The sequence below is a fragment of the Mirounga leonina genome, unplaced genomic scaffold, assembly GCF_011800145.1.
Source record: "Mirounga leonina isolate KUSES-001 unplaced genomic scaffold, KU_Mleo_1.0 Mir_91, whole genome shotgun sequence".
NCBI lineage: Eukaryota > Metazoa > Chordata > Mammalia > Carnivora > Phocidae > Mirounga > Mirounga leonina.
In genome coordinates this window covers 48,512,362-48,525,301 of record NW_023270839.1, presented here as the reverse complement: position 1 = coordinate 48,525,301, position 12,940 = coordinate 48,512,362, and the positions used below count along the sequence as shown (strand labels likewise).

Sequence of the window (12,940 nt, the reverse complement as noted above, 5' to 3'; positions counted from 1 at the left end):
TTACCTTGCTCTCTGCTGTCTTCAGATTTGAGGAAGGTGGCAGGAGAAAGTGTGGCCAGTACTGGCCATTAGAAAGAGACTCTCGGATCAGATTTGGCTTCCTCACGGTGACCAATCTAGGCGTGGAGAACATGAACCATTATAAGAAAACAACGCTAGAAATTCACAACATAGAGGTAAATCCCGATTTTATTTTCTCACTGTTTTTATCCTGGGGGAGAACTTTTACTGTAAAGAAAATCTCCAAATGGAATAGGCAGGAATCCAGGCAGCTTATAAGTTACTTTCATTTTTCTGGGAACAGGATGTGGATATTCATCTCAGAGCCAATATAGCCATATTGTCTCAATGCAACAGTGGTATTACTTAGGAATAAAACTTACAAGAAATCTGGGTCCTGTGTAGGGAATTCTATGCTCTCCAGACATTTAACCTGTCCTTTGGGTTTGTAGAGAAGCAACTGTGGAGAAAGTTGAGGGTGGTAGGCAGGAACCTTGGTGAGGAGACCAGGGGATTGAGAATCTAGAAAAGCCAAATGTAGTCAGGGGCAAGTAGAAATGACCTCATTAACTTTTGCTTCTTTTCTCATCCAAGGAGCGGCAGAAACGCCAGGTGACCCACTTTCAGTTCCTAAGCTGGCCAGATTATGGTGTCCCTTCCTCGGCAGCTTCTCTCATCGACTTCTTGAGAGTGGTCAGGAACCAGCAGAGGCTGGCTGTCAGCAGTATGGGAGCGCGCTCTAAAGGGCAGTGCCCTGAGCCACCCATTGTCGTCCACTGCAGTGCGGGCATTGGCAGGACAGGTAATGCACCTGATGGTGCGGCAGCCCTCAGAGCATCCAGAGGCAATAAGGATGGGGGAGAAATAACAAAGCTCTTAGTTGACAGTTTGGGAGAGTTTGATTCATTGGTAGCAAATTGCCATGAAAAATTCCTCTTTAATGTCCTTTTGGTATCCCTAGCGCCAGCTGCGCTGGCCAAAATATACACTTCAGGGGCCAGGGCCCTTGGGGGTTGATGCTTTATACATCCCATCAGCATGATTATCTTCTGACCCCATCACTGTCACCTGGATGTCCCAGAGAGCTCAGCTGGGCTGTTGCTTCCTTCTCATCCTCCTCCCTAAGGAGATCCCCACCCTGAGCTGTGCTCTCATTCTGGAGCTAGTTAGCAGCTTTTACCTTAAGGGATGTGCATCGCAGGGACTGCTGGTCTTTTTAGTTCAGAGTTCCCTTTGGGAGAAAATCAGGAAGAATAAGTTTCTGTTAGGTCTCTGTGGAAGAATTGTGGAGTCTCTGAAAATTAGGGCCCAGGTGTGGGAATGCTGTCATTCTGTCTTGTCTAAGACAGGCAGTTCTTCTATGTCACCTTCCCACCTTCTCTTCCTGTTACCTCCAGTACTGTCTTAGGAGACAAGAGGCCTTCTCATTTCTCTGGACTCCCAACACTCCAAAGTGACCTCCTCCTTGAATCCTTTCAGGCCTAAGGCCACCTGGCCATCTACCATAAGGCACCTTGCCTTTGAATTCATTCATCCAACCTGCCTGGGTCATTTGGTAGAGGGAGGGACAGAGGAGAGATAGACCAGGTATGACTACTTCTTTCCTTCCTTCAGGTACCTTCTGCTCACTGGACATCTGCCTGGCACAGCTGGAGGAGCTTGGCACCCTTAATGTGTTCCAGACGGTGTCCCGCATGAGGACCCAGAGGGCCTTCAGCATCCAGACCCCTGAGCAGTACTATTTTTGCTACAAGGCAATCCTGGAGTTCGCAGAGAGGGAGGGCATGGTGCCCTCCAGTCACAATCTCCTGGCCATGGAGGGTCAGTAACTGTCCCACGATCCTCCCACATGCTGGCAGCCTTCCTTAAACTACCCTGGACACCGCTGAGCCTATAGGTTGCCATCAGTTATGCTGAAGCAATGGACCAACCTCTTCCTCATGTCTCCTGGCGCACTCGTGCACGCAAGGCAGCCTTTCCCTTTGGCTAGATAGATGTGGTGAAATTGCCACTAGAAAGGGCCAGCAGCAATGTGTTCTTAATTCCTAGCACCTGCTATCGAACTGTGCCTTATTAAAACCAAATTGTGGCTATCGGTTTTTGCCAGGGGCCCCGAGGTAAGTGGGGAAGGAAACTCCCTCCCCCCTTTCCCAATACCATTCTCCTTCTTGAGGTCTCTTTTCCATTCCTTCCCTTTGCTAGGATTTGATGGGGAGGTTTGGTGAGCATCCACCTTCCTTCCCAGAGAGCTTGACCAAGTTACATACTCTAGAGAACGTCCCGAGTGCCAAGCACGTTTATACCTAGGGCGTGTATTCCAGTCTTTTCTGTCATTCTGTGTGTGTGTGTGTGTGTGCATGCGCGCATGTGCGCGCACACTTACATGTATGGGTCCATATGTACGTGTGTATATAATATATATTGTATGTGATAATATGGTCGTATTCTATAAATACATATACACAGAGATACTCCTTTGTAGACTTTCCTGGGGCTCCGTGTTGCAGTTCAGGACTCTGCTTCTTGGACCCAACTGTTTATCCTGGACTAGCTGGGGCTGGGGATCACTTCCCTTGTTATCAGACTGCAGAGTGGTGGAAGAGGACACACACACACATCCGCTCCTCATGCTCCTGCCACAGGCCCTCATTCTTACATAAGGACTTACCTCTTTCCAGAATACTGGAGCCAAGAATTCTGATTTGTGGTGACACTGGTTTAACTTAGCATGAATTGCCCTTATCTAATGATTTTACTCTGTTTACTTTGCCAATTTGGGGAATAGACCTCCACTGTGATTCCAGACCCTCTTTCCTCTCTCTGTCCCTTGGGGCTTGGGGTCTGGGAGTAAAGATGAGCAGTCAGAGCCAAGAACAATTGGTACGAAGTCTTAGAAGAAAAGAGAGGGAGCCCAGGTGTGAGAGAGAAAGGAAACTACTATGAGAATCCCTCTTTGGGAGAATGAACTGGGGCCCCTTTTTCTTTCGCTAGAAAGTTCCTTTCCTTATGCAACTTGGCCCTGTCCACTTAAATGTCCATCTCTTCCTTCCTAGCAGCCTGCCAGACCCTGGAGCTCAGGCTGGGTGGGCTCTGTGTCAATAAAAAGCTTAACCCCTGGCTGGGTAGGGCAGTTGCCTGCAATCACTGTTTGCCCCCTATTCACCCATCCTGTCCCTGTCTGCTCCCAGCCTGCCCAGCCTGATGTGCCAGGGATGGAATCAAAGAGTCCCCAGCACTCCACATTCGCAAGAAAATCCTAGGAACCCATAAACCTCCCATCCCAGATGAGGTTGGCAGCTGATCAGACCTCGATACTTTTATACTGTAATAAGCTCTTTGAATGTATATATTCTTATTTTTACAATCTTTTCATTTTGTATTTAACATCAATGGACTGAGTCAGATTCAGAAAATAATTGTAAATGTTCATATTCAATATCTTATAGCGATACAGTTTTGTATTTACGTATAAATATACCGACATGATCAAACCTTTTTAGCTTCATCAATTTAGTAGCAGTCTGGGCTGGGAAGGTGAGAAAGGGGTCCAAGAGCTGGTCTGGGAGGGATGGGGAGGCAGGGTGGGACCCAAGGCCTGGGTATCTGAGACTTTCAGTTCTCAGAGCCATCTACTTTATCCATAGGCCATAGCCCTAGCTGTGGGCAGGCAAAGGGAACCACCAGTCGAGTGCTTGCTGGGTGCCAATCTCTGTGCTGGGTTGCTTTCCTCCCCCATTACCTCATTCAAACCTAACAATAATCCAGTGAGGTTATTATGCTCACTCCCTTCTATTTCTATATAGATGAGGAAGGTAAGGTCCAGGAGATTATAGTGATTTGCTCTAGAACTGGAGCTCAGGTTGGTTTGCTCACAAAGCCATTGGCCTCTTCACTGTGTTGCTCTCTTTCAAAGATCAAGGTAGTGTTTTGTCCTTGGAAACCAGAGGGAATATTTTTTAGCTCTCCTTTCAGAGTATGAACAGTTTCTAGATTCCAGGTAGTTGATCCTGAGCCCATGCTGCATGTAGGGTGACAGAGTTGATGACCGGGGCTCCCAGGTAGGACTTCCTGGTGTAGGGTCCTGAGGTCTGCAGAGTACCAAAGGGATCATTCTCCCAGGAAACACCATACATAGGGGTACACTGGTTTTTGTGGGAAGATCTCGAGTCATTCATTTGCATCTCTCTCTTAGAATGGAACCAGAAGCTTTGTCCATGTAGCACCATGCCCCGTGCCATGTAGCTACTCCCTGTTGACCAGTGACAGCCTGCCCAGTTGGGGCAGTTCTGGCCTGGAGAGTGTGCAAATATTGGGGTGTTTTTTTAATAAAAGTAATAGCTAACATCTACTGGGTCCTTAATTCTGTTCCACAAACTGTTCAAAGTGCTTTCTAGATATTATTCACCACCCTCAAAACAATCTTTTGAGGTAGGTATTGATAAAAAAAACCTGAGGCACAGGAAAATTTAATTAGCCAATCAAGAACCCAGATCATCTGACTTGAAAGCACCTGTTGTTAACTTTTTTTTTTAAGATTTATTTATTTATTTATTTATTTGAGAGAGAGAGAGAGAGCGCACATGAGAGGGGGGAGGGTCGGAGGGAGAAGCAGACTCCCTGCCGAACAGGGAGACCGATGCGGGACTCGATCCCGGGACTCCAGGATCATGACCTGAGCCGAAGGCAGGCGCTTAACCAACTGAGCCACCCAGGCGCCCCCACCTGTTGTTAACTCTTATACTAGACTTCCTCTAAGAATCCATCTCCTGATCTGCCAACAGATGTTTTGAGTTTCTTACTTCAATCAAGAGCTGAAGTGTAGAACAGAAGTTTAAGCCAACCCTTTCCCTGGATGAGTCTGTGTTCTGTTGGGGGCAAGCGAGCATAAGAGGTGAACAGGGAAATCAGAGGGGTTTGGTGAAATGTGGAGGAAACAGGATTAATGATAAGAGATCTGGAGGAGGTAGCCTTGAACTATCTTTTGTTTGAAGAGGCTGTAACCAAAGTGCTCTGCAAATTCAGAAGTTATACATGAGTTGCACATCTGAGGATTGGTGAGGTTATGACTTGTAAGAGCTCAAAAGCGCAGATTCCTGGGTCCTGCCTGGTAGGTGGTTAAGTGAGTGACAGGATGAGGCAGGTCAGAAGCACTGTCTTAATCTGTGTCCCTGACTCTGAGGAAGGTTAGCAAATTGATGTTTACTAAATCTGAGAGCAAGGGATCAATAGCTTTCCCCTACTGCCATAGTTTACTTGTAGCTTTTACATTGTGAAGAGAGTGACTTCCCAAAATGTGAGCCTACCTGTGCTAGCTGTTTGTTTTGTTTTGTTTTTTTAAAGATTTAATTTATTTCACAGAGAGAGACAGCGAGAGAGGGAACACAAGCAGGGGGAGTGGGAGAGGGAGAAGCAGGCACCCCGCTGAGCAGGGAGCCCAATGTGGGGCTCGATCCCAGGACCCTGGGATCATGACCTGAGCCGAAGGCAGACGCTTAATGACTGAGCCACTCAGGTGCCCCTGTGCTAGGTGTTTAAAGAGGGAAAGAAAGGGGAAGACCGAGAAGGAGCCTAGATCTGTTCAGGAAGTCAAGGCTCTCACACAGGAGGTTGGTGAATGAAGCAAGAGAATCCACTATCAAATGTTGGACTGTACAGTTGAGAACATAAGATAAAGTGTTCGGGGTGGGGGGAGAGCATTGTGGGCCAACTCAGGCTTCTTCCTATTTGAGTGCTATTTTTTCACCTAACTTACTGCCTCTAGCATTGGTCCTTCATCCTGACTGTCCCTGTCAGCTGGAATGGGACTCCTGAGGTAAAGTGTGCCCTGACACCCTCAGCTTAGGAGGCCTACCATTGCCAATCTCCATGTCACCACATGCAGGTAAATGACAGATTGGGACCAGTTCTTGGGAGACTGGACTATTTAGTATTGTAGATTGAGGGAGATGAGACTCCTCTTAAAAGCTCCCCAACTCTAGGGACAAGCAGACACGCATATGGAAACTCACAAATCAGAGACCTGGGGGGAAGTGGGCCAGGAAGAAAGCCTTCCTAGAGTGACTGAGCTCTTTGGTAGTTTTGAGGTCTCACCACTCAACTCAAGCCAACTCCTAGCTTCCTTTTGTGAAAGAAGGGGCTACATTAGATGATACGACCACAGGCCTTCCAACTCGTAAGGGGCTAGTTCTTTGATGGACAGTGTGAATTCTTGTAGAGGAACCATCAGGCCCTTCTCTGGTTGGGTCAGCTCCCACTCCCAATCCCTAGTTTTAAGCTTGTTTTCAAAGTCTCTTCTTTCAAGCTGCTGCCACTTCCCTATATTGTCTTAGGTCCCTTCCCACTTGGCCCACAACTTGGAGAGCAGGTCAAGTTTCCCCTGTAATCCCCAGGCCAAGGCCTAGGCTTTAAAGCTTCTGTGCTGCTCCATGTGGAGCTGACAGGGTGAGTCAGAGTCAAGGAATGAACCAACCAAGGTCCCAGAGTTCCCTGCTGAGGTTCTTAGATTTCTCTCAGGGCTTGGTCACTACCCACAGACCACCATTCTCTTACCAAGAGCAAGAGCTAAAGCTCCCACTAGGGGGGGAACCATATTTTCTCTTGGGGGGTATCTGCCCTATAGTTACCATCACAACAGTTGTGAATATTAAGTGTTGTGGATTGCTACTCTTAACTGACCACAGAGAAGACTGGGTCTTCACTACAAAAGAAGGATAGCACTCTCAGAAACCTGTTGAGGTGTTTAATCTCCCTCCACCATTTACCATCACTTTTATAAAAATCTATTTAAGCTAAATCTGGCGTGCTGCAGTCTTTTTTTTTCTTTTTTTTTTTTTTTTTGAGCATAGCAGACACATGATGTTGCATTAGTTTCAGGTGTACAACAGTGATTCAACTTCTCTGTAAGTTATGCTGGCATTCTGCAGTCTTAAATACCCATATTTTTTCCAGCTAAGGCCAAGATGGACATAGCTAGCCACACCAGAATCCTAGCTAGGAGTGTTGGATGGAGATTGGGAGCAGCGATCCCTTTTCAACTGTTCAGGGTTATATGTTCCTGATGGTTGTTAGGACTCAGATGGAGATGAAAGTAGGAAAGCAAGACAGTGAGATGTAAATAGAAGGGAGTCAAAAAAGGCACATTGCCCCTCCCAACTCCAGGCTCACTTCCTTCTACCACCACCCCTACCCCCCCCCCATCAGAACCTGGCTACTTCTCTATGCTAATGTAGTTGTCTAAAGCCTCAAAACTGGCCAGATGCTCAGCTGAGCCTAGGTCAGCCATTTCATCCTATGGGGTCTCCTTTGCTTCCTTGACCTTGAATGAATACCTTATTCTATGGCCAGCAGCCAGTGGATATATGGAGTCTGATGTTCAGGACAGATATTAGGCTGGAGATGTCAACTTAGTTTAGATAAAAACTGGAGGCCTTGGAAGTGGGTGAGAACAGAAGGAGGAGAGCAAGAAGAGAGGAGAGATTTGGAGTTACCAATGTTAGGAAGAGGATAAAAAGCCTGTGAACAATTCTGATTAATAGACTGAAGTAACAGAGGACGTGGCCAGGCTGTATTCTCCCAGCCTGGTCAGTGGAAGGGAGCAGTTAGGATGAATGAACAGGATTCGGAAATGTAGGTTAACTGGTGGTCTCAGGGCAGGGGCTGACAGGGAGGTGGTGTGAATGGCAGGTGAAAGAGTAGACACTGCAGTGCTTGGGCTGTCTCCAAGCACAGCAAGGCCCACATTTATCTCTTCCACATTAGGGCTCTGAGTAAGATTGCAATAGGACAAAGTAACCTGCTGCTTTGAAAAAAAAGTCACCAAATAACTGACATACAGAAGAAAACATTTTGAAAATGTAAAGCCAGGTAAACTGGGGAACATATTGTTATACTTATTTTTTATTAATGCTCAGTGAAGGGAAGACATTTCATGGCAGTGAGTAGCAATCTTAAAACCCACTAAAAAATTCCAAGCCTCCAAACTACCCAGAAATTAGGAATATGGAATATGTACAACCTAAGCCAGTTGGTTGCCAGAGAAATGGTTTCTTCATATAGTGGGATTGTTGGGTCTTTTAGGCCAGTCCTGGGCTCTTCTCTCAGACTGCAACACCAGGGACTGCATGTGAAAGGCCAGGCAGAGAGGGAATGGTGAGGAGTTAAGGGAGAAAAAAGTCCGTGAAGCCCTGAATAAATGCTAGGCATACTTTTTTTTTTTTTAAGTAATCTCTATGCCCAGTGTAGGGCTCGATCTCACAACCCCAAGAACAAGAGTCATATGCTCCACAGACTGAGCTAGCCAAGCGCCCCAGGCATACTTTATTTTTAATTTCACAACAGCCCACTGAAGTGGGTATTCTTTTTTTCTTTTTTCTTTTTTTAATTTTATTTATTTATTAGAGAGAGAATGAGAGATAGCACGAGAGGGAAGAGGGTCAGAGGGAGAAGCAGACTCCCTGCTCAGCAGGGAGCCCGATGTGGGACTCGATCCCGGGACTCCAGGATCATGACCTGAGCTGAAGGCAGTTGCTTAACCAACTGAGCCACCCCGGCGCCCGTCTTTTTTTTTTTTTTTTTTAAAGATTTTATTTATTTATTTGACAGAGAGAGAGAGACAGCTAGAGAGGGAACACAAGCAGGGGGAGTGGGAGAGGGAGAAGCAGGCTTCCCGCCGAGCAGGGAGCCCGATGCGGGGCTCGATCCCAGGACCCCTGGATCATGACCTGAGCCAAAGGCAGACCCTTAACGACTGAGCCACCTAGGTGCCTCTGAAGTGGGTATTCTTATTCTTAGTTTATAGATAAATTGAGAAGATAAATAACTTGCAGAAGACCTCCAGCTAGGAGGTGACTAAATTGGGATTCTGACCAATAGTTTGAGCTTTGCTCCCCTGAACCTATAGGGCGGTTTGGATTGGGAGTGAACAAGCCTCAGATGCCCCTCACTTGCATATTCCTAAACTGGCAATGGTCTTCTATAGCTGGCAGAGGTTCTGTCAGCAGGGTACTGGCACTGACACCTTTTTGGCAGTCACTAAAGTGTAGGCCCTAAATGTCTCAGTCACCACCTACCATACACACCCTAAAGAACTAAATGAGTCCTTTTTGTGAATGACGGTGTGTGCATGCATGCACATGCATGATGCTTGTGAGACAGGGTGTCAGTGGGTGTGACAGTTTTGAGTGGTGTTGTGAGGTAAGGATGTATGTATGTATGTGGTTGGGAGAAATATCTTGCTTCTTTGAAGATCATTTTTTTGGAAAGGGCCAGAAACCATTTAGAACTATCTGGGGACAAACTGCTCTTGGAATTAGGGAGGTAAGAGGGATGGGGCAGGAGGGAGGCCGTTTTTCTCCACAAGTCCCAACAGGATCATGGGCCCTAGTGTGTATAGAGACAGCACAGGGGGGAGTGGACAAAGCTCAGGCTTTGGGTCCAGACAGACTTGACTTGGGCAAGTTATTCTACTGCTCAGGTTACTCAACTATAATTAGGATAATAATCCCTAACTCATTCAGAAGAGGCCTCCTGGGAATCAGAACCTGGCTTCCCATTGTGACTTCTCAAAGGAAGGCCCTCATCAGTATCCATTCACTGTTTTGTCCTGATAGAGTAGGGGAGGGGTAGGGTGGATGTTACCCATACAGCTGGAGGGTCAGTGTCACCAAAATAAATACTCACTTTCCCAAAGAGTCCGGGACTGGTTCTCCTATGTAGGCATCAATGTACTGAGTCAGAAACAATAATCCCTGGACCCCTTCCAAGGGGCTCCCATGCCTGATTGCTATGGGCACTGGGTGCTCAGAGTGAATTAGAGTGGCTATCCTCAAGGAGTGTCAGCAAAATCTGGTTCTCTGAATGGGAGTAACTACTCTGGTTGCAAATGTTCCATAACTTCATCCACAGTATACCACTTGCTGTTTAGGACAGTCAAATGCTTGGGCCTTTGGCCTCCACAGAAGCTCAGAACTTTACTAGGTATATTAAAGTACATTTAATCATCACATTTGATCTTCAAAACAGGGCAAGGATTGCTGTTACACTCTTGTATAGGACAGGATGCTGATCCATAGACAATAAGAAGAGACTAAGTGAGAACATAGGATTCAACTTCCAGACTAATGTGTTCTGGTCTACTACTATGCCTCATCTCATACTCACACAGTATCTTATGCCTTCATCTAGGGCAGAACCTCTTGGAAATAGAGTAGAAATCTGAGATGGGGCTCCAGACATCAGAGGATCTCTGTTCTGAATTAGAAAAACTCGGTTCTCACCCTAGGGACCCCCCAGTCTGAGAATGAACCTCAACCTCCATGGCCCTGCTAGGTGGTGGGCCTCCCACTGAATACACAGTCCCCACCTCCTGGCCTTTCCCACTCCACACCCTCTCCTTCAATGATTCCATCAACCAAGCTACCTCCCAAATTCCAGTCCCCACTTCACATGGGATGACCCACTGCCCTTCCCAAATAAGTATTTCTTCCCATCTGTCCTCTCTCCTTAATGGCAAGCTTCCCTCCCCATTAGAAAACCTCCTTTCCTATGGATCCTGAGTGAGGGAAGGGTCCTTAGAGCCTGTCTTTCTATTCCAATTTCCACCCCTGTTTCACAGGAGGGAAACAGGCCCAGGGGAAGAAGTACTTGCCTAAAAATATATCACCAGTCACTGGCCAGGTTAAGTCTAGAACCCAGATTACCCAGCCTTTAGCCTCAAACTCCACTACCTCTTCATATACCAGGCCACAGACTTCTTTCCCTCCATCACCCAAACTGAATTAATCACCCAGGCCCCTTGAGTCTTTCTCAAACACATCTCTCCTTTTTAATTTTTTTTTTAAGATTTTATTTATTTATTTATTTTTTTTTTTAAAGATTTTATTTATTTATTCATGAGAGACAGAGAGAGAGAGAGAGAGAGGCAGAGGGAGAAGCAGGCTCCCAAGGAGCAGAGAGCCCGATGCGGGACTCGATCCCAGGACCCTGAGATCATGACCTGAGCCGAAGGCAGACGCTTAACCATCTGAGCCACCCAGGCGCCCAAGATTTTATTTATTTGACAGAGCGAGAGAGCACAAGCAGGGGGAACAGTAGAGGGAGAGGGAGAAGCAGGCTCACCACCAAGCAGGGAGCCCAATGCGGGGCTTGATCCCAGGATCCTGGGATCATCACGTGAGCCAAAGGCAGACGCTTAACCATCTGAGCCACCCAGGCGCCCCTCTCCTTTTTAGTTCTTTTTGTTTCCCATTGCCATTGCTCTGGTCAAGTCCTCATTACATCTCACCTGAATTGTTGGGACAGCCTAACTAGCATCAGGTCCCACTCTGCCCACAGGACTCTTCACATTCTGCACACCCCACATCCACCACATGAACTTCCTTTCCTGGATGCCTCAATCAACAGGTCTTTCTTGCTCACTCCGTGTGTTCTGGCCCTAGGCTCAGTTCTGTTGAACACAGAGAGGTAGGGTAGCCTCTTTCAACTTCTGGTTGGAAGTTAGGACAAACAGCAAATGATTCAGGGAAGGATCTGAGTCAGAGTTTTTGACTTGAGGGCTACTGAAGACTTTCTGGATTGGGTGGCTGGGAGAGAGAAAATAAAATTTCCCTTGGCTCCACCATGTACCCCTCCCACTAGAAGATGTATCTCTGTTGTCTCCAAACCCAGTATTACAATAGCCTTTGTGCCTCACCTTGCTGCCTATAGGCACCCCTCACTTAACCACTCTCAGAACCAACCCAGCTACTGGGATATTGAGCATCTTAAACCATAGTTCTGAGCCTGTAGCCTGTGACTATGCTGCTAGCACATTATGTTGTGTGAGTCTAAGAATTTTAACCAGGTATCAAAGTCTTCTGCTATTTGGTTCCACCTTTCCAACCCTGATTTCCAACCCTTCTAGCCACACTAGAAGGTCCTTAACAATGTTTTCCATTTACCCCTTTGTGCCCTTTGTTAAAAATGACTTGCCCCCTTCATTTCTGCCTGATGAAAGCATTAAGACCCTACTTGAGTGCCAGCCATCTCCTCCATGAAGACTTTCCCAGTTTTCCTCAGCTAGGAAGAATCTCCCTGCTCTGAGCTCCTAGGTCTATTTATATACACATTTCTGCCTTGCCTTACTTAGCTCTTGCTGTAGCATCAACTCGGGTAGGTCTGGAGCCCTTGAAGGGTATAGAGAGAGCATCTCATCCAGCCTCTGTAATCGCACTCAGAAGCAGGTGCAGGATGAATGTCTGCCTCACCCACGGTAGGTGCTTAGATAGCGCCTGTTGCCTGAACACAGGACTCGCCGCTTACACCACTCATGTTTAGGTAGCCACCTAACAGAATGGGCTGGACACGGTTAGGTTACACAGCCTGGGGAATTGGGCCATTCCAGCCAGTCGTTAGGATGTCCCTACCAGCCTCCGCTACCCAGCTCCAAATGGGGTGTGAGTGCGAAGGAAGTGGGGCCGGGTAGCCCCGCTGGCTCCTCCTCCGAGTCCACCCTGCGGATCTCTGAGTCTCAGGTGTCCTTCCAGTCCAAGGGTCTCAAGAAACTCGAAGGGGCGGTACCGGAGAGATAGGGGCCTTTACCACGGATGCGCTTCCCACTCGCGGCTAGTTTAATTTATTTATTTAATGTTTTTTGGAGGGAGGGAGCATTCAATGAAGGGGAAGAGGTGGAGCGAGGGAAGGAGGCGGGCCCAGGCTGACTGACGCTAGCGCCGGGGAGCCAATGGCCGGTGGGGGGCGTTCCTCCCCATTCAGGACTCCTCGCCTGGCTCGGAAGGTATGTTAAACAGCTGCTTTTAATTTGGTCTCCCCAATCTCGGGCGTTTGGGGGGCTAGCTCGCTGGCCAGTGGCTCAGGCCGGTCCGCCACGGTGCGGGCGCCGCGGGCCCCAGGACGGAGCTAGGGGAGTCTCGGAGTCCGGCGGCCGAGGGAGGCACGGGGCAGG

General features: G+C 47.6%; 1 protein-coding gene across 2 annotated transcripts in view; it reads left to right on the top strand.

Annotated features, from left to right (window-relative positions):
- The window catches only part of PTPN9 (protein tyrosine phosphatase non-receptor type 9), a 78,191-nt gene extending 73,847 nt beyond the window's left edge, over positions 1 to 4,344 (top strand). For both annotated transcript variants that reach the window (XM_034994648.1, XM_034994649.1), the window contains 3 exons: positions 26 to 176; positions 595 to 802; positions 1,615 to 4,344. In XM_034994648.1, coding sequence (XP_034850539.1) covers positions 26 to 176; positions 595 to 802; positions 1,615 to 1,829 — 574 coding nt within the window. In that variant the 3' untranslated portion in view covers positions 1,830 to 4,344. The remainder of the gene's footprint in view (positions 1 to 25; positions 177 to 594; positions 803 to 1,614) is intronic.
- The last annotated feature ends 8,596 nt before the right edge of the window (positions 4,345 to 12,940 follow it).